The sequence below is a fragment of the Dermatophagoides pteronyssinus genome, unplaced genomic scaffold (assembly GCF_027571235.1).
Source record: "Dermatophagoides pteronyssinus isolate colony J.1.1.1.1 unplaced genomic scaffold, Derpt_VIB-CSIC_2022.12 sq0009, whole genome shotgun sequence".
Classification (NCBI taxonomy): Eukaryota; Metazoa; Arthropoda; class Arachnida; order Sarcoptiformes; family Pyroglyphidae; genus Dermatophagoides; species Dermatophagoides pteronyssinus.
The window spans coordinates 1091833-1113057 of NW_027461533.1; the positions used below are offsets into that span (position 1 = coordinate 1091833).

General features: G+C 28.3%; 4 protein-coding genes and 2 long non-coding RNA genes across 7 annotated transcripts; 2 read left to right on the top strand and 4 right to left on the bottom strand.

Moving 5' to 3' along the window:
- Positions 1–3336: 3336 nt before the first annotated feature.
- On the bottom strand, positions 3337–6882 carry LOC113788587 (uncharacterized). Its single transcript, XR_012846470.1, has 5 exons — positions 6221–6882; positions 5777–5817; positions 5425–5478; positions 4731–5222; positions 3337–3793 (listed from the first exon to the last, which is right to left on the bottom strand). It is a non-coding gene; the product is annotated as an uncharacterized LOC113788587 (long non-coding RNA).
- Positions 6883–10023: 3141 nt separating this feature from the next.
- On the bottom strand, positions 10024–11751 carry LOC113788583 (uncharacterized). The gene is made up of 2 exons (XM_027338048.2): positions 10802–11751; positions 10024–10721 (listed from the first exon to the last, which is right to left on the bottom strand). Exons 1-2 carry the CDS (start codon positions 11551–11553, stop codon positions 10649–10651), a joined length of 825 nt encoding a protein of 274 aa, XP_027193849.2. The 5' UTR covers positions 11554–11751; the 3' UTR covers positions 10024–10648.
- Positions 11752–13235: 1484 nt separating this feature from the next.
- Positions 13236–14565, bottom strand: LOC113788572 (uncharacterized). Its single transcript, XM_027338035.2, has 2 exons — positions 14405–14565; positions 13236–14341 (listed from the first exon to the last, which is right to left on the bottom strand). Exons 1-2 carry the CDS (start codon positions 14423–14425, stop codon positions 13457–13459), a joined length of 906 nt encoding a protein of 301 aa, XP_027193836.2. The 5' UTR covers positions 14426–14565; the 3' UTR covers positions 13236–13456.
- A 668-nt stretch (positions 14566–15233) lies between these two features.
- Positions 15234–17159, top strand: LOC113788580 (uncharacterized). The gene has a single exon (XM_027338044.2). The coding sequence runs from the start codon at positions 15322–15324 to the stop codon at positions 16099–16101; it is 780 nt and encodes a 259-aa protein (XP_027193845.2). The 5' UTR covers positions 15234–15321; the 3' UTR covers positions 16102–17159.
- Positions 16131–21097, bottom strand: Stim (stromal interaction molecule). 2 transcript variants are annotated; one of them, XM_075821252.1, is made up of 8 exons: positions 20901–21097; positions 19186–20240; positions 18136–19106; positions 17709–18066; positions 17539–17645; positions 17335–17477; positions 16610–17249; positions 16131–16535 (listed from the first exon to the last, which is right to left on the bottom strand). In XM_075821252.1, the coding sequence occupies exons 2-7, from the start codon at positions 19610–19612 to the stop codon at positions 16745–16747; spliced, it is 2511 nt and encodes an 836-aa protein (XP_075677367.1). In that variant the 5' UTR covers positions 19613–20240; positions 20901–21097; the 3' UTR covers positions 16131–16535; positions 16610–16744. The 2 variants fall into 2 exon arrangements, with proteins under 2 accessions (XP_075677367.1, XP_027193848.2); XM_027338047.2 differs by lacking the exon at positions 20901–21097 and having other exon boundaries at positions 19186–19586.
- On the top strand, positions 20239–20721 carry LOC142645309 (uncharacterized). The gene is made up of 2 exons (XR_012846473.1): positions 20239–20386; positions 20465–20721. It is a non-coding gene; the product is annotated as an uncharacterized LOC142645309 (long non-coding RNA).
- Positions 21098–21225: the final 128 nt, after the last annotated feature.

A 21225-nucleotide genomic window follows, 5' to 3' on the forward strand; every position in this document is an offset into this window, starting at 1 on the left:
TTCTACATTTTTTTCGAATGAATTTTTTGTTTCTTATTTGGTCTGTAAGATAGACCGACGACCATCATCATCATAATGAATGATGATCTTGATTTTTTTCTTTTACTTCGAAATTTCTCATACAAACATAAACATGAATGACTGAACTATTCGAAGAATTTCAATCTTTCAATTTCCCCTTTTTTATAATCATGAAATATAAAAAAAAACATTAAATTCAATTACCGTAATAAACTTTTTTTAAAAAAAGAAGAAGAAAATAATTAGTTAAACAATATTTGGCAACAACAAAATATCTTGTCTATGAAATAACATTCGAATTTTTTTTTTTTTTTTTTTTTGTAAATGAAAAATTTCATACCTTGTTGTCGGGGTTAATGTGAAAAACAAGCACATAAACACACTGTCCACACTGTAATCTTATATTGGTATATGTTTTTCAATAGATTTTATCACACTTGTTTATCAATTTTTTTTGTTTTTAGTTTTTTGTTTTTTATCATTTCGATTGACAGATTGATTAAAACAAAACAAACAAAAAACGTACAATTCACAGAATTTTCACAGTGTTTTTGAATTTCGAATCGTTAAACATCAAACCCGATAGACGGCAGTGGTGGTGGTGATGATAATTGAATATTTTGGTTGGGTAAAAATTAATTGTATGGCGCGAAAATTTTCTGATTTGAAAACAAGCTCATTTTTTTTTGTTTGTTGTAAATTTTTTTTCTGTTGTTAAAATGGAATTTTGATTGAACTCTTTTTATTGTGGTTGACAAACGAACGGTGGTTGATATAAATTCGAGGCTCGATTTTTTTTGTTTGTTTGGTTGAAAAAATTATTGCGAAAATGATAAAGAAAGCAGTGTGATTGAAATTTCAAGCGAAAAAAAAGGTGTAAAATTTTCCAAAAAAAAAAAAATAAAATAAAATTGGATCCAAAAATCAGGATTTTTTAATCATTAGAATTTTCATTGCTTGCATCATCATCATGATCAACATAAAAAATTGATTCATGTTGCCTAGATAGATAACGTTGTGATAATGTTTTGGCAGATTTTTTTTTGATTCTGTTTGTTTCACACCAAAATTCCTGCTAATTAAATTTGATTCATCATTATTGTTGAACGGTGGTGGTATTGTTGTTGTTGAACACATTGAGAAAAAAAAACACAGAATTAGAATGAAAAATTGATTGATTGATTTTCTTCGTTGCCCAAAAAAATCTTGATAATTAAGGCATATTTATTGATAATAAAATTGAGCCAACAAACAAAAACAAAAAAACGTTCGAATCGAATATTTCAACAAACACACACACACAGACAGACAATGTCAAAATAGCTGAACAGGAAACAAAACGAAATGGAAGCAAATGAAATTTTCAGAAAAACCAAAAAACACCGGATGAAAATTTGTAAACTTTGATAAATTTGTCAACAAAAAAACTCTCAACAATGTTTGAAACAAGGCAGACTTGAAATTAAATTCATTTAAATAATTTTCAATCGAAAAATTCAAAATATTTTTTCTACAATCAGATATCGGTTATGGTTATCATCATGTGTGTTTGCTTGAAATTTTTTTTACTGGTTTCATTCACACACTAAAATAAAATTCATTTATCCCAAAAAGAGATGTTCGCGGTTTGAATTCTCGTGGTCATATAATAATGATGGTGAAATGAAAAAAAAATATATTTTTTGGCGTCTGCAGAAAACAGAGAGATTCACATGGAACATTCACATTTTTTTTTCACAAACCAAACCAGTAAGAAAGATTTCAACAAAAAAAAAAAAATATTTCTTCCTACAACAACTACAACAACATTTTTTTTTTCAACCAAAAAAATTATATAGATTTTGATCAGCAAAAATCTAAAGGCAGATAAACGGAATGCAATCGCGTCATCATCACCTAGAAAAACTGGAAGTTTAGGAACATCAATGACAACATAGCTAGTAGCAATAGTTTTTACTATAAGATGTGTATAACATTGAAATATTATTCGTTATGTTTTTCAGAATGAATGGTTATATCATTGAATGTTTATGCGTTCGGTATGTTTGTGCGTTTATTTCATTGCATATAGCTATATGTATTATATGGCAAACATGATCGAGGTTGATTGGTTGGTTAGTAAAAAAAAAGATTTTTTTTTTCGTTTTGTTTCATTCATAAAATCTTTTCAGTTTTTTTTTACTCAATCGATTCTTTTCGAACAGAACAAATCTGCTAGCAGCAGCAGCAGCAGCAGCATTTTCGATCGAAAAAATTTTCAAATAAATTTTTGATGGCGCCATAGCGTAATATGCGTTACATTCATTCATTTCTTCTTGTTATTCTCTTATTTTATCATTTTTTTCAGAAAATCTTTCCAAAATATTCATTCAGAAGAAGAAGAAGGACAAACACATGGTTTATGGCCCTAACAGCCAAATACACACCTATCAGTGAAAATAGACGAAACTGTGTCGCCCTGTGTATTCTGCAGATAGTGATTCTATTGATTCTGGATTCTATAATCAAAAAAAAATTGTGTTACATTCACAATTGAACTAACTGAAAAAAAAATTTATTTGGTTCTTGTCGTGTGATGATGATCATCATCATCAAAAAAAATGAGTTAAGTTGAGAGTACCATGATTGACGTCATTCAACCAAAATGTGGAACTTAAAGAAGAAAAACAAAAAAAAAATTAACCCGTACTAAAAAAGTGAAAATAGGCAAACGATTGACGTCATTGTTTATTAGAATTCTTCATATAGATTCTTGAAAGCTTTCACACACACACTTTTGGTCAGAATATAACCCCGTGTATGTTTGTTTCCCCTTTCTTTACTTTTTTTTTGAAAAAAAAAGAATTCCAAAAAGAATATTCTATTTTTGGTTGCAAAAAAAATTGATTCACACAAAAATTAAGAACAAAATAAATAAAGAAATCAAGAACATTTAGCTGTTTCCTATTTCAAATCAATCAATCAATCATTTATTGGAAATTGAAAAATTCAATTCTGTTGTTTGTTTTCATTTGAAAATTGGTCATTTAAATCAATCGATTTGATTGTGTGGTAGAAACCAATCAAACCAAACAACAAAAGAAAAAATTTCGCTTGCTTGTCGATCTAAAAAAAAATAAAAATATACACCAAACGAACACAAGCCAGACACACACACATTTTGAGAATAATCATAATAACAAGAAGAAGAAGAAGAAAAAAAAGAGAGGTCAATTTGTTCATTTGCGTCATCAAAGACGTCATCAAGTGAAAAAGAAAAAAAAACAGACCAATTCCATCACACACATACAGGTCAGAATCCAAGAATGAAAAAAAGAAACAGGAATATTTTTGAATGAAAAAAAGCATGATTCCAAGGATATTTTCATTCATTCATTTCAATCGAATTCAAGTGAATGAAAAAAGCACCAATATAGTGCGATAGTTCTTTACGTAAACGAACGAATATATGAATGAAACAAAAAAAACAAAAAGTAGGTCACAAGTTCGAAATAGTTTTGGGAGTGTGGGTGGGTGATGGTGCATGGTGGTTGTTTCTGTTGTTCAGGGGTGGCTCTTAGTTCACCTCCAAAAAAATTAAAAATAGGAAACCATTCAGAATTTCAATGATTATGATGATGATGATGATGATGGTTTATATGGATGGACCCCGGAAAAAATAGCTATATGCGTTCGATAACTATCTATGGCCAAAAATATTATTTCCAATATTATCGTTTGTTTAAAAATAAAAACATCAGCGGCAGCAACGTTTTTCTCTCTCTATATTGGCCTTATAATAAAAAAAAAAATAGTATTTTTAGTCTAGGTCATTCTAAACGTATCAAACACACGAATGAAAAAAAAGCAAAGTAAAAAAAAAAAAATACAGAATCAGGCATTTAATTCTGAATGAAATAAAAATGAAACAAACAACAACAACAACAAAAACATCAAACAGAATTGTTTAGAATGATGTTTTCTTTTTTCTTCTTTTCGTTGCAATGTGAAGATGATGACGGAGTCGACGACTACGACGACGATGAACCACGAAAACCTCGAAAATCGAACCAAACAAACAAAAAAAAACTGTATAACTATAGTTGAAAATGTTTCTATAAATAGAATCAGTTTTTTTCTTTCTTTTTTTCTTTTCTGTTATTATTATTAGTTCATCAAGAATATTCAACCAACAACATCATCATCATCACCAACATAAACAACAACAACAAAAGAATCCGCTATATACACACACACACACACTCATAACATTGAACATTCGAAATTGATTCATTCGAATTTTCGGATTCATTCGAACTACGCATGTCTTTTTCGAAACAAAACAACAAAACAACAAAAAAATTGTTACACCTGATTTTTTTTTCTCATCCAGAAAAAAAAGAATCCAAAATTATTCGGCGCCAATTCCGATTTTGTAATTTCAAAAAATTTTCGTAAATCATTATTTAAAAAAAAATTCCCAATTACAAAGATTATGAAGAAAACCCTGATCTTTACAAAAAAATTTGTTGCCAAATTTGTGTGTGTTCCAGCATCAGCATCAACAACAACATCAACGACGCTATGAAAAAGTATTCTATTTTTAGAATCAAAATTCCTTGTATTTTGAAAAGATTTTGGTTAAAGATTCAAACGATTCATTCATTCATTCGCGATGTTATCAAGGCCAGTATTTATGTGAAACCAAAAATAAAATAAATATTACATACCTAATCATAGACAATCAATATTTTCGGATTGATAAACTTGATTCTATAATTCTCAAATGAAAGACAAAATGATGGTATCAGATGGTGGTGAAGATGGTAACAGAATTTCGTTTTTGTTTTTACTGTCACAATATGATTACGAGGATAACACACAGTGTTAATTTAATTGAAAATGTCACAAAATTGCACAGGGAACAGACACACACTGAAACAAAAAAAAATTTGGGATTCAAGAAAGAAAAATTCGTTCAATTGATCGTTGTCCTTGTTGTTGCTTAGCTGGATTGACTTTCTTTGTTGATTATTTTCACTGTTCAAGATTTTTGTTTAGTTGCAATTTGATGATGATGTTGATCTTATTTGATCATAATTTTCTTCAATCAAATTGATTGATTGATTTGATATCTTATCGTGCTTAGACAATAACAACAACAACAATCACAATCATATTTTGATTTTGGGTAAAAAGATATGTGTTTTCTGTTTATCTCTCTGTTTAATTCACAGTCATATAGTAGTTGTAGTTTTTAGTGTTTTTTTTGGCCATTTTCGGATTCAATTGGATCATGCAAAATCAATCAGAGAGCCAAATACCGGTAAGTGAATGATGAAGAAAATGAGAGAGAAAAATAAACAAAATTGGATTTTTTTAATATATTCAAATTCAGGTAAAAAAATTAATCAATTAACATACCTCTGGTTGAAGCATCGGGTTTTTTCCACCGTTTTACCTTTGTTTTATTAAATGCTGTATAAAAAATGAATGAATAAAAAAATATGAATTAGTTATGTTATGGGCAAAACATTTTCAGCAAAAAAAAAAATAATGTTTTTTGTTTATGAATCGCGAATAAAAACAAAACGAAACAATCAAAACAAAAATTTCCATCATTGAATAACATTATTGAAAATGTTTATCGTTGATGAATAATGTGATTGAAACACGCTAAAACATACTAAAAATCCGTTTATCCCAATAATAAAAATCGCATTCAGGCTTAAAACAAATCTACAAGGTAGATTTTGGCAATTTGATTCAAACATACCTTGTGAATAAAATTTCGATGATTTTTGATCCTTGTTATCACTAAAGATAAAGAGAAAAAAAAATTAGAAAATTTATTCAAATAAGGATTTCTCTAAAATTATTGAAATTAAAGAAAAAAAAATAAAAAATGATCGGAAATCGAGAGAATAAAAAAAAACAAACAAACAAAAACATTCGAACTTGAATTGTCTTTGTATATCATGCAATCCGTTTTATGTTTCTGTATATCTCACAATGATGATGATTTCTTTCTTTTTTTTTGATTTCAAATACAACAAAGTCGGTCATACCGGGAGTAAGATAGTGGGGGATAATATATATTACACACACACACACACACACATCGCATCATCATACAGAGAGAAAGAGAGAAAGATGTATTAATCACCAAGCTTTAGCTTTTGTTGTTGTCATCATTACTATCACCAAAAAAAAACATTACCAACATCATCATCATCAATCGTTGTCGTGGATATTATCGTCGTTGTCGTTGTCGTTGTCGTTGTCGTTGTAGTCGTCGTCATACAGTGTGTTTATCGGGATAACATTGGGTAACAAGGGGCAAAAAAAAAAATTCACTCATCAAAAATGATCATTTTCTTCTTGCTGTTGCTTCCTTTTTTTTCCTCTGTTCAAGAGCACAATGTATACGTGGCGTACGTTTAAATCATTCAGGAATTCAAGACAAAAAAATCGAAGTTCTTGTATAAAAAAAAATTAACCCAGAATCAATCAAGAATCCTACTGGAAAATAAAAATTACAGAAATTTTCAATGATGATTCAAATGATATCCAAACATCAACAACAAAATATCAACAACAACAACTTGCAGGCGAAAATTTTTGTTTTTTTCTTGTCCATAAAACACAAAACAAAAATAAAGCTGTTTAATGAAAAAAAAGGAAAAGATATTATTATTGTCGATCCTGTTGCCATCGTCATCAACATCGTTTGTTGTCGTCGTCGTCGTAGTTGAAAACACCACCACCAACCACCACCACTACCATTATCATCAATTGTTGATCATCAACTTTTCTCTCGTCGTCTTCGTCGACGTTTACCATCATTCTATATAAATTTCGATGTTTTTCTTCTTTCTCTCTTCTCACACTGTTTCGACAATAATCATTATTATTGATAATCATCATCATTAAAATGAATGGCAGCATTGAAAAATAAAACTGAAGAAAGAAAATTTTGTTTGTTCAGGATAACAGACGCGCAACAAGCGAATACTTTTTTAAATGGTAGATGTTTGTTGTTTAGTTTGCCAATGTTGATGATAATGATATAATTGAAATAACATTTTTTTATTCAAAACCAAACCATGTTTGTTTGTTTGTTTGTTTGTTTGCTTTACTAACTTCTCTCGTAATTTTTCAAATTTCAAATTTGTTTTTTTTTTCGCACACAAAGATTAGAAATCTAGATTATTCTTATCATTGAGAATTTAATGATTATGTTTTTTTCACATTTTCTCACCCACTTGTTTGTTTTGTTTTGTTTGTCGTCGGTAAATGACATAACACACAGAATCAAAAAAAAGTACATTACCTATGCGTTGGTTATGAATTTTGCTTACCTTTTTTCTGTTGTTGTTTGTTGGTTTTTTTTCAATCCAATTTCTCCCAAAGAAACAAGAATCTTCGTTTATCTTATCATTGAATCGATCGTAATTGAATCTCTGTATGGTGGTTACACAACAACAACAACAACAAAGAAGAAAACAGAATTTGAAAGATTTTTATCTTTTTTTTTGGTCATTTCAAATCCAAATAGACGTACATTGAAATTTTTTTTTATAACAAACTTTAAAATTTAAAGAATTGAAGAATCTAGTGTTCCATACCGAACATCGTAATCATATCGTTTGAAGAATTGTTTTTTATATACCTGGTGTTTTATTCACCGACAACAAAAAAAAAACAAACAAAACGGATAGAGCCAAAGAGAGAGAGGGATTGGATTCTTTCTACCTGTCAAGATTTTTTTTTTCTTTTGCCCGTTATTTTCGTCTACATAATTGTTTTGTTTCCCTCTTTGTTTAAATTTTTTTTCTTTCAACTTCAATCAACGCCCAGAAGTTTGATTTCTTTCTTGCAACCACCACCGTTGTCGATGTCAATGTCTATCTATCTATCCATTCCCTCCCATACTGATTATTTAATGACAATGATGTTGATGATGATCATCATCATAATATTTGATTTAATCACAAATAAAAAATATCAAATTTTTAAATATCATCAATATCAAAACAAATATAGATGATTAGAATGTCAAGTTGATTCCCAAAAAGACTAGCAAATAATTGTTTTATAATTGTAAAATATTGTAGTTTTTTTTTTATTTATATTTCTCTCTCTCTCTCTCTTATACTTTCTATTATCTATTTATAGTGTTATATTTGATGATAATAAAAAAAATTGATATATCGAAGCATATCACGAAATGATATTTTTATACCTGCTTTAAAAAAATAAAAAACAAAAATTACTATTAATAATATTGATCATCATCATTATTATGATCAATATTAACACGTTATGTTCGTTGACTTTATCTTTTTATAACAAAACGGCATTTTATTAATTTAAGGAAGAAGAATATTCTTACCTATCACACAGCAAAATAAAACAAAAAAAAAACGCCAAAGATGATAATGAAAAAAAGGTTATTGCTCTATTGACTTAAATGAAGAAAACAAAAATGTTGATCTTCATCAAATGATGATCAACAAATACATTTTTTAGATCAGTGGCAAATTCTGTTTGATTCTCGATTATTCTCGATAATATTTGGAAATCCCCCCTCCCAAATTAAAAATCCATCACAATCTTTTTCTTTGGTTCAAATGGATTTTCAATCATAATCTCTGATCTGATATATCAAAAACTTGAACAACAACAAAAATAATAACAACAAATCCAGGCCATATCGATTCAATCGAAATTGATTTTTTTCTTGATTTTTTCCACATTTTATTTCCAATCAATAACATACTTTATTCACTGATCACTATGTTTACAAGTGAAAAAAAACCAAACAGAATTTTTCCAAATAATAATTTAACTAAAGTAAAATCGTTTTGCATCCCCTCCTTGTAATATCAAAGAATATAATTAAAGGGAAAAAACAACAACACTCTTTACTTCCGGGGGATATAGGTGAGATTAAGGTAGGATGAGGATTCGGTGTGTATGTTTCTATCATCTTTTTGTTACACAAAAAAAAAACTGAATGATTTTTGTTGTTGTTGTTCGAATAGAATTGAAAACGCGCGCGCTTCAAACAACAACAACAACAACAACAACAAAATTATAATTCTTTCTGGTTATGACAACAACAACAACAACAACCATGACAATAAATAGTACAGAATATTCAGATATATATTTTATATAGAATAGATAGAATATAGATAGAGAGAGAGAGAGAGAGTAGAGTGCTGTATATTCTCGGTCAAGATAACGTCATGATTATGATGACGTAAATATGGCACACAAATCTAAATACAACAAAATCATCATCATCAACATCACACTATACAATCGATTCAAGAATAATAAAAAAAAAAGATACAAGAAATTCTGTTTTGTGTTTGTGTTTCGAAACATCTTTAAGCACAGGCAAAAGTAAAAAATTCTTTATATTCTTTTACCTTGTTTGCTTTTGGATTTTCACCCCCCCTTTCATAGTTCCATCTGGTGAGTTTTTTTCCAAAAACAGTTTTTCCTTACAAAATCAAATATTTAGTGAAATTCTTAATTCATTTTGATCAAACGTCGTTTATTATGAAACAAAAAAAAAAAACGGTTTCAAATCAAACAATATCAATTGGAAAATTCAATAATTTTTTTTCGTACCTATTTTTTACGGAGGTAAACACGATAATGATGATGATGATGAGGGACAGATTGAATAAACAAAAAAAAAGAATTTTTCAACGAAAAATAATTAATACAGAAGTTTGTCGCCAAATATAAAGAAAAAAAACAAACCATCTTCTCGAATGTTCAATGTTTCTCAATTAACTTATTTCAAAAATTTTTTTTTCAATTGAAAAAATTAAAATTGAATTTTTATTTTTAGATTTTTCTTCATTAATTACAGAATATAGGGATAGGAATAAAAAAAACAACAGGAAGTTTATTTTCGTTTTTTTTCTCATAATAATAATAATAATAAATATCTCGAAGTTTCTAAATAACTTCGGATTTAAACTTCATTGTCTCGATCTATGCGTGTTAAATTTTAAACAGAATCCGAATGTTTTTTTTCTTTGAACACGAAATATTATTATTATTGGGGAAAAAAAACCTGAAAAAAAATTAAATTCATGTTACAAATGTAGTTTAGGGAGAGAGAGTTTTGTGTGTGTGTGTTTGTGTAAAATGATGATGATGACAATTTTTTATTTTGTTTTTCTTCGGTGTTTTTTTTTTGTTCAATATTTACACACAGAATAAAAATGATTATTTTTGTTGTTTTTGGAAAAAAATAGTTTTTTTCTTTGTAATGTTTTTTTTTTGTACTCAGTATTTACAATAATAAAATACAATCCAAAATCGATCAATTATTTTATTTACATTTTCAAAAAAAAAAATTATTTACAATTTCTTTCCGTTTTGTTTTGCTTTCAATTCATCATTTTCACTTCTTTCGTTCATTGTTTTATTGTAAAAAAAAAACCGGATAGCCGACTTGGATTAATTATAATTGTTGTTGTTGTTGTTGTTGTTGCTTTTTTTCGGTTATAAAATCATATAATCCATATCCATATCCATTTTTGTTTTGAAAAATGAAATTTGAATTTTCTTTTTTCAAATCATCGTTAGATGGCGTGTCGGTAAGTTTTTTTTTTGGATTTTAAATATTTGTAGTCGTTTCATTGATGTTTGTTGTAAATGTACATCGCATTAGATTTTCATTTTTTCTTTTCCTGATCAAAAATGATTAAAACAAAGAATAAAATTTGAAATTATTTGAAATGTTTTTTCTTAATTTTGAAAAATTACAAACCTTCGTAATGAATTTTTCGATTTAATCGTACGACATTCTAAACCATTATCACATGGACAAAGTTCATTTAGGCTATAATTAAGACCACCAAGTGGAACGAAACATTGTTGACCATGTTTTAATTTTGTTTTACAAATTCTTTCACCATGTTGTCGGGCACAACATAAACCATCATTACAATCATCCGAATCTTTACACCGTGAACCAAGATGTCCCTGTTCAAATGGTTTTTCACATTGACCAAACATACAAATTAATCCATTATCACATTGACTATCATAACGACATAATTCACCAATCTGTCGAAAATAATCACAATAACTATAATGTTGATCACAATACATTAATGGATCATTTTCTGATCCATCATCATCAATACAATCTGAATCTTGTCGACATTTTATTCGGCTATTTAAAATTTTTTGTTTTGTTTGTTGTTGTTGTTGTTGTCGATGATTATCATGTTGAGAAAACGAAGAAATGAAATTTCTTTTTCCTTTATCACCAAAATTATTATCATAATAATCATTATCGATTGTTTCATAAATATGGTGACTATTTTGATCTTGTCCAATTGCTGATTCGGATGATGATGAATGTTGATGTAATAAATTTTTTAAACCAAGATCATCCGGTATTGGATTATGTAAAACTAAACCATAAATATAGACACAATAACATTGGCTATTCATTTGAATGATGATGATGGCAATGATCAATAATAACAAAACAAACGAAGAATGTTTATCCATATTGATGATATTATTGATGTTCTGTTTTGGTTTTGATTAACTGTTGTTTAGATTTGTTTAAAACATTTGTGAATCAAATGCACACACAGAGATATTTTTTTTGAGAAGGAATTCGTTATGTTTCAAAATTCTAAATGAATTTCTTTTCAAGATATTTGCAATGATTTTTATATTGCACAGGTGAAAAAAATACAGTCCAGAAAAATTTGTTTTTTTTTTTGTTACAGAGATTATTTATATAAACTAGTTTGAACAATAAATCTTTCTTAGCAGGAAAAAATAACATATGAACCCTTTCGAAACCTGTTCAAATCTGAAAATTTTTCATACCTTACCTGTAACATATTTTATCTGTCAATCACACAGAGAAAGACAGAGAACACAAATACTCATGTTGGCTGTGAAGCCATGCATCAATCTTATTGTGTTTTTTTTTGGACACACATATATAAGTGGGTAAGTAACGTGTAGAGTGGTGTGTGGTCAACGATAATATTATTCAATTTTTTTTTCTTGTTGGTTAAGTTAATTTGTCACCTGTAAAAGTCAATTTTTTTCTCTCAAATCGATTATGACAAAATGGATTCGACAAGAGAAAAAAACCCCACAAATATTTCGAGAGTAGAACAAAAAAAAAAAAAATAATATGAAAAACCTTTTATTTTTTCAACAACAAATCTTATTGATTCCATATTCCATAAACTACTAAAAATATCTATTATTAGCTAATGACCACAGGTGGACACCATAATCACAGAATGTTTTTTTCTTCACTTCTTCACAAATTTGTTTATTCATTGTAAAGGACTTATAAAATGGAAAAAAAACAACAGCAATAAAGATCCAAAGTTAAGATTGTTGAGCTCCTGGTGGTAAATAATAGATGTTGTTGTTGTTGTTGTTGTTGTGAATTTGTAATCTTTTAAACCAACAACAACAACAACAAATTCAATCAAAAATCATAGATTATCAATAAGAATTTTAACATATTTTTTTTTGGTTTTTGCTGTTTTGATTTAGTTTTAAAAATTAGTATTGCATATTGTGATTGATTGATTGATTGATTTTAACACTGATTTGAAAATTTTTCAAATCTTGTGTTTGGTCAATGAGATTGTTGTGTGAGATTGAAAAAAAAGTTTTCCTTTTTCACACTGTAAGTGTCTAGCCAAAGTGAAGAAATGAAAAACTTTTTTTTTAACTGCTTAAAATCATTTTTTTTTGGCCATTTATGCAAACAAAACAACCATTGAAGAATTGAAGAAAAATCCAGATTCATCGACTATTATCTCATCGAGATAAAAAAAATGTTTTTTAATTGAGAAACCAGAAAAAAATGCATTTTTCCAAACAGCTACAACAGAATATCAACAAACACCCGCAGACATTCAATAGTTCTTTAGTTCGTCAGTTGGCTTCAGATCAGGAAACTTATCAAATCAAATAAAGATTAAAATCAATCCAAATCAAACATAGTTTTTTTTGCCAACTAGATTTATGCTGTTGAAAATTTTAATATTGAAATCATTGGGATTTGATAATCGAAAGTAAAAGTTTTGTTAACACAGGGTCTTTTCATTCGCTTGACCTAAATTAACGAATCATCCATTTGGATACCTGTTTTTTTTCACAAACTATAAACAGGTCCTCTCGACAACAAATCCTGATCATCATCATCATCATCAAGGTCAACAGCTTTTATTCTTTATTATTTTATTTGGTTTTTTTTGGCTTTTGGTCAATCAAGGTCAAATTTTATTTTTTGATCAAAAATCATATTGTAAATGGAATATTCAAAAACTTTGAGAATTTTTCTCTAATCTGTTTGTGTGTGTGTGTTTTATGTGTTTAAATCGAAATAGAAAATTATTGAAGATTTCTTTCTTTTTTGAAATCTTTTTCATCAATCAAAGTTTTCTTCATTTGTATCTTCAATTCTTTGTTGTTGTGGATGTTCAATAATTATTGGTACTGTATATCGTTCAGGTGATGATTGTAAATTTGAAACTTGTTGTTGTTGTTCACGAACTTCTTGTTGTTGTTGTTGTTGAACTGGAAATCGTTGCTGTTGTTCTGGTTGCTGAACAACGGGTCTTGGAAAAATTATTGATGGTAATTTTGGAAATTTAGGCAACGCCGGTAACATCGGTACAATAAAATCACGTTGAACATTATCAACATATTTTCGGTTAACTTGTTCAGCTTTTGGTACAATAACGTTTACTTTTTCAATGACTGGTCTGATTTCTTGAGTAACCTGTCGATATGGTTGAATAGTTTCTTGTAATTCTTGTACTACCGGTTTATAAACTTCATGTCGAATAATATGTGCTGGTTCTTCTGATCGAGTAGTTTCATAAAATGAACGTTCACCTGGACTATGTTGTTGATGAATCGATAATGGATTACTAACAGTTTTGAATACTAAATGTACGGCCTGTGTACTTGGTTCGATTGCAATCACTTGTGATTGTTGCATTGGTGTTTCAACATTGACCGGAATTACTTGTAAATTATGTGATGAAAATACTGGAATATTTAATGGTTCATTGTATGATCGAATTGGTTGACGATAAACATTGTCAATCATTGGAATCTGTTCAACTCGATCAGATTCGGGCATCTGTTGAATCTGTTGTTGTACAATTGGAAAATTTCGGAATCCATGTCGAACTGTTTTTACCGCTGCTGGAGATTGAACAACGACCTTGCTTGGATTGGTGGTTCTTGATCGAAAAAGTAATGCCGAAGAATTGGCAACAAAAATGGCTAAAATAAATGCTAAAGTCTTAAAACAAACAATCAACAATGAATCAAACAAAATTGTCAAACAAATACTGAAGAATCTTACCAATTTCATCTTTTTTTTCATATAGTCAATTGATTACCATACACACTTAGCAAATGAATCTAAAACGAATCTAATCTATGTTCTTTTATACTCAACAAAAACAAAAAAAAAGGAAAGAAGAAATTGTCGACCTATCGACGCCAAATATTCTCGACCTTTTTATTTCATGATGCTAAGAAAATAATAATAATGATGATGGACAGCACAAACAAAAAAAAGATGTATTAGTTTTGCATCATTTTCGGATAGAATTTTCCTTTTTTTTGTTGATTTTCTTTATCTGATTATCATCACTTTTATTGAATATGAATAAAAAGAAGTAGAAAAGAAGATACAAACCAGATAAGCAAACCCAAACATTTTCAAGGTCGTTTTTTTCTTCATTGGTATCATCTAATGTGTGTGTTTGTGGTCATTGTCTGAAGAAGTAATCATTTTTCTAAGAGTTTAACACAAACACACACAGATATGGTCAACTAATGTAAAAATGTTGTAAAGATTAACAACATTATCTCTTATATGCTTTTCACTTTCACTTTCAATATGTCCACTTTTAATGGTTGGCTTGATGGATAATGGAAAATAGGCGATGTCTATTTCCTTACACTTTCCATTTTCGAAAATTTTATTCGATTTTTTCAACAAAAAAAAAAAATTATGATCGAAAAATTTCTTGTTAATCGAGGAAAAAAGTTTTTTTTTTGCATTTCATCAGTACATACTATTATCGAATAACATCTTGGGTCATAGGTCAGATCATAGATGGATTTTTTTTCAGTATATCCAATCTTGTTTCTAAGTATAAAATGTTAATAGACCCAATTTCTAGGCATCATTTGTTGTTTGACTGCTTTAGTGAATTGACGGCTAAAAATATTATAGTTAAGGACAACAACCTATACACAACATTCACAAGCATGATGGAGACCTTGATCTTCTTCGTCTTGTGTATTTTTATAATGACATCGTATGCTATGAATGATATGAAAATAATTCCTTCAAATGTTTATCATACAAAAACACCGATCCAAACATATGTTTCAAGTTACCAGAATAAACCATCATTAATAAGAAATAGAATTCAACCGTCATCCATAGTTCAACCAGCAAAATATTCAAACGATGTTGGTATGATTCAATCATCATCATCATATGTTTCAGCTCCATCTCTTTCAGCTGCTATTGAAAGTAAACGATTTCTTGAATTAGTTTCATATTCAAATCAAATAGAACAACCAATTCAACCACAAATTATTGAAGTTGATGCAATCACTGCACCAGTACAATTTGTTTTTCGTTCATCTTCTGGACCATTGTTATTTCAACAAATTCATGTTCCATCATTACGTAATGAACCACAACATACAAGATCGGAAGAACCAGCTCAATTGATTACACATGAAGTATACAAACCAATCATACAGGAATTAAGAGAAATTATACAACCATATCGTCATGTAACGCAAGAAATTAAACCAGTTATGGAAGAAGTACGTACAGTTATTGCACATTCTGAAAAACAACAACCAATAACAACATCAGAAGTTAATGAAATAAAACAACGAAAACAATCATTGTCAAATTCAAATGTTGAATCAAATCAACAGCCAAATTTACAGACAATAGCTGTCAATAATAATCCAAATAATGGAATCAAAACTATTCAACAAGTTTCCGATAATACTAAACATGGATAATAAATAAAGTTCACTTTCGTTTTTTCAAATTCAAATACATTTTATTCATTTAATATAAAAAATATCCAACAATTTATGTACACAAATACCCGATTTGTCTTTTTTTTTATTGTCTTGTATTTCATCTTGGCCAAATATATGCAATATAATCAAACAAACAAACAAAAAATTTTCTTTTCTTATAAAGTTAATTTGATTATTAACCAAAATTATTAATGGTAAAAAAGATTCCTAAATTGTTTTATCAAATTTTGATGATAAACATCATGTCCGACCATCAAATTTTACACATTTATATGATGTATATGAGAAAAAAAATTTTGATACATTTTCTTTTATTCAAGCCAAAATCACAGATGTTGTTCAAATATGATTAGATGTTTGGATTATTAAGTTAATTATATTTTAAAAATTTTTGATCTAAAATATGAAATCTAATTACAAAAAAAATATAATTAAAAAAAGTTTCCATTATTCATATTTATATTTTTTATAAAAAAATACATACTTAAAAATATATTAATAAATTATGATTTTTGATAAAAAAAACATGATAATAACATTCACAGTTGATTTTATTCGAAACAATTGAGAGATGGTGTGTTCAAAATATATAATCTTACAAAAGAAAATGTCATTTTTTTCAATTTTTTTTCTTCATAACTCGTATGCCACTAAATAAACCGACATGTCGTTTTTTGTTTTTTCTATCGATTCTTTTTTGATGATCATTATTTTGATTTTCATTATTGCCATCACCATCATTAACCATATTGATGAGATCATTGCCATTTATGTTGGATGATGCAGTAGCATTGATATTGTTAGTTGATTCATTCGAATCGGAAGAAATTGTTTCATCATTTGATTCATTAGTGAATAATAAATCTTTTGGTTGTATCGATATCGAATAAATTGAATTGTTGCTATTATTAATTTCAATTTGTCTAGTAGGATAATAAGCACTTGTAATTGAACTAGTATCGAATGACATATCCGAGCTCGATATATTTGGTTGTGAGCAAATGTTTGAATGTTGATCATTATTAAGCGATTGATTGATCTCTTCAAAATGTCTTTCTACGCCATCACTGCTACTTCTTATATTAAACGATTGATGTACTTTTGTTGGTATTATTGATGATTTTCTGAATGAATGATGATGTAGAGAATATTTTTTTTGTGATGATGTTGAACACCATATGTTGAAACACATACACACACAGAACTTACTTTCGATTAATTGGAAGACCAGATCGGCAACCATCATTCGCCAATTGTTGGGAATCCTCGCCAATGTAAAAGTCACTATCAGTACAATTTTCGTCGTTCATTGAACTTTTTTGTGGAATTTGGTATAACGATTGAATCGATGACTAATATAATGAAACATTATTAATTTAATTTTTTTAAAATGATTTTTTTCATCAAACTAACCTTTTTAATAGGAATAGAATTAGTGGATATTTGTTGATTTTGCCACCTTTCTATAGCCTGAACGGCTTGTATAGTTGAATGCCAAGGACTATATGGTTTTGTTTGAGCTTAACCAAATGAAATTTTGGAAATTTCAATACAATCTGAAAATCATAAAATTAAACACATACCGGAAATTATGGAAACAGCATCTTCTTCAGCAATGGTAGCTTCACTACCTCGACGTAACAATTTTGACATCGAAGCTGTTGATGCAGATGTTTTTAATTGATTTGATGAATTACTTATTCCTGTTGTTCCATATAAAAATTGTTCTAAATGACTTAAACCTGGATTGTGAATGATTTCGAAACCACAAAACAATTCAATCTGTTTCCATCGTTTAATACGTTCATGCATTTCTTGTGTTAATTCAGCAAGTAATGTTCGTGCTTGAATTATAGTATTATCGACATAATCAATTGCCGAACCATGTGCCATACGAAATGCTCCAAATAGTGATGAACGTTTCTTTTTCAATTTATCACACTATCAAATATGAATAGAATAAATCATATGATTGAATCATATTTTTTTTAAATAGATAAAAATACATACACCTTCTCTTGCCGCTTGTAATTGATGTTCAGCATTAGCTTTTTTCATATTATAATATCGATTTTCAATTTCATATGTAAATTGTAGATAAAGTTGTAAAGCACGTGGTGGAATCCATTGTCGACTTTCATATGCTTGTTGTACACGTTTCAATTCACAATGAGTTTCACGTAATTCATCTTCTAATTCTCTCATACGATCATCAGTATCGGATGCTAATGTTTTAATATCAAAATATTCTCCATTATTAGCTTTGATCATTTCTTTAGCTCTAAGTTTACGTTCCATTTCTTCTTTTTCTTTAGATGTTTCCTGTTGTTCTTGTTTTAATTTATCTAATTCACTTTGCATTGTTTCAATTTGTTTTTCATAGACGGATAATGTTTCAATATCTTTTGTCATTTTTCTAATATGTTCTTTGGAATATTTATTTTGTCGATAGGCATAATAACCAACAACAGTAGCAAAAATAAATAGAAATCCCATGATCACATCTTTATTTGAGCTTTTTGATTTTGGTTCACCAAACAATACAGCATCCATAGCTTTTAATGCAATTTTCTGTTTATGTATGGGATTATTAATTCCTAGTAAGGAGAAAATTTGTGGATTGGCAGCTAAACGTGGAAGCGTTATTCCATTGATTGCATTCGTTTCGAATACCCTTTGATATTTAGGCAGTTCAACAATTTCATTTAACCATTCAACAGTCTGATCAACTGTCCAATTATGTACAGTCGATATACGCCATGCTCGCCATAATTCATCAACGGTAATATGTTTATCATTACCATGGAATGCTTTTTGTCGTTCGGCACCATTTTCATATTTTAATTCATCACGAATAAATTCATCCGATTCAGCTATATCGATATCACCATTAGCATCTTCATCTAATTGACGATGAAGAAAAAGGATGGCTTCAAAACCAAGACGATCATCACAGAAATTCAAATGTTCACAATCGAAATCTGAAAGTAATAAAAAGAAACAGATTAGATTAGATTATATCATCAATTGTGAAAATGATTTGAATTTAAAAAAAAATACCATTGATTGTTTGGAAAGATTGAAATGATTGAATTTCATTTGTTGATTTTACCACCTGTAGCTGACATTGATCATTATTATTATTATTATTGCTATCACTATTATCAGGCACTCGGTTATTATTTGGCACACGATTTTCTTGATTATTTGTCGTCGATGATGCACTTTGTCGATGTTGTTGTTGTTGCTGTTGTTGATGATGATATTTTTGATTCTGAACATGAGATATTGTTTGATGATGTTGCTGTTGTGAACATGATGATGGTGATGGTTCTGATCGACAATCAATAAGTAATAATGATGATGATGATGATGATAAAATAAGTAAAAATGTAATACAATTGAACAATATGAATGCCATCAACAATATGAACATTTGTCGAAATGTTCGAAATGAGCAGTCAAATATTTTATTTATATTCTTCATAGTTTAATGTTATTGTTGTTGTTGATGATGATGATGATAATTTTGAATTTTGTAATTTAAAAACAAAAACAAAAATTCAATTTTTTTAAAAAGAACCAAATCATAACAAACAAAATGATCAAAGGAAGACGTATTAATGAATTAAACACATCAAGAATAAAACATTAGAAAAAATCATTGATTTTTGACAGAAAAAAAACCGTTTTATTCCGTTTCTTATAGAATAACATCTTGATTCTTTAATTATTTTGCACAAACAAACAAACAATTAAACGATCGTTGAATCGAACAACCAAAACACTTGTTTGTTCATTTTTTTGTTCATTGTAAATGATCAAATCAATCAATAGTGAAAAAGAAAACACAACCGGTGTTTTCTGGTATATAAATTAAACACAGAAGAAGAAAAAGAAGAAATTAATAAATAAATAAACAAAACTCAATACACACACAAACACACAATGATCATAAATTCAAGGTTAATTCCGCCGAAGAATCGTATATGAAAAAAAAACCAAATACAGGTTTTTTTCCCATTCATTCCATCATCATGTTTGCATCATCAAATTGTACAGTTTTTGTTTTCTTCTGAAAATTCATTAGTAGTGGGGGTAATGGTAAAATTGACCTGTGTGGTGAATAAAGCAAACAAAAAGGAATCATATGAAAAAAATAAAATATTATTTTCGAAAAAACAATCATCAGAATCAATCATTCAACAACAGCAAAACAGGTGCAGGTAGACAAGCAAAACAGCAAACAAAAAAAAAATCTGTGAGTGAAATCAATGATGTTTATGATCGTTATTTAAAAAAATGGCATCTGAAAAAAATGTTTTAATTTTTTTGACAGATCTCTTTTTTTTATGACAAACACTATCTCTATTTAAAAAAAAGAAAGATTCATTAAATGTTTTTCATTGCATCATCATTAAAAAAAAATGTATTACGTGAATGAAATTTTCAAAGAATAATTATCTATAAAAGAGAGGATGTATCCTGAATAATACGAGGAAATCCTGAATTTCAATTCAATTTATCGGTCTGTTGTGAATGAAGAAAAAATGTAAGGACCAGGCGGGAGGGATTCAGAAGCCATAACATTGAAATCACAGAAAAAAAAATCACAGACGATTTGTTTCCAAATCAAGGATCATCATAAAATTAATATTTTTTTTTTTACAAAAATAAAATTATATTATTTTATTACAACCAAATAAAATAATTATTATTATCATTTGCTGTGATTTTAATCGAAATTATAAAGATAATGATGAATAATTTCTTACGTTTGAAAAAAAAATTCGATTCAATATTTTTTGGACAGATGGCATAAAAATGATCGAAAATTATTTTTTTTTGTGATTATCAAATCACATAAAATGATGTAATTAAACACAATCGATAATGATGATGATGATGATGATTAGATCCTGAATCAATATTAATCAATCTAATTGGGTCTAATCAATCATTTTTTTATCAATGTAAACACCAACACACAGTCAATTTTGATGACCATAATCGATATCATCAAAAAAAAATGAAAAAATCATTCGTTATATCGTATACTACTCACTGATTATTTTGGATACAATGTTGATATAATCATTT

Coding starts and splice junctions, on each gene's coding strand:
- LOC113788580 (XM_027338044.2), top strand. CDS start 15,322: ATGATGGAGACCTTGATCTTCTTCGTCTTGTGTATTTTTATAATGACA.
- Stim (XM_075821252.1), bottom strand. CDS start 19,612: ATGAAGAATATAAATAAAATATTTGACTGCTCATTTCGAACATTTCGA. Junction 19,107..19,185: donor ATCTTTCCAAACAATCAATG/GTATTTTTTTTT, acceptor TATTACTTTCAG/ATTTCGATTGTGAACATTTG. Junction 17,646..17,708: donor TGCTGTTTCCATAATTTCCG/GTATGTGTTTAA, acceptor CATTTGGTTAAG/CTCAAACAAAACCATATAGT.
- LOC113788583 (XM_027338048.2), bottom strand. CDS start 11,553: ATGGATAAACATTCTTCGTTTGTTTTGTTATTATTGATCATTGCCATC. Junction 10,722..10,801: donor TCGAAAAATTCATTACGAAG/GTTTGTAATTTT, acceptor ATTTTTGATCAG/GAAAAGAAAAAATGAAAATC.
- LOC113788572 (XM_027338035.2), bottom strand. CDS start 14,425: ATGAAAAAAAAGATGAAATTG. Junction 14,342..14,404: donor TGAAAAAAAAGATGAAATTG/GTAAGATTCTTC, acceptor GTTTGTTTTAAG/ACTTTAGCATTTATTTTAGC.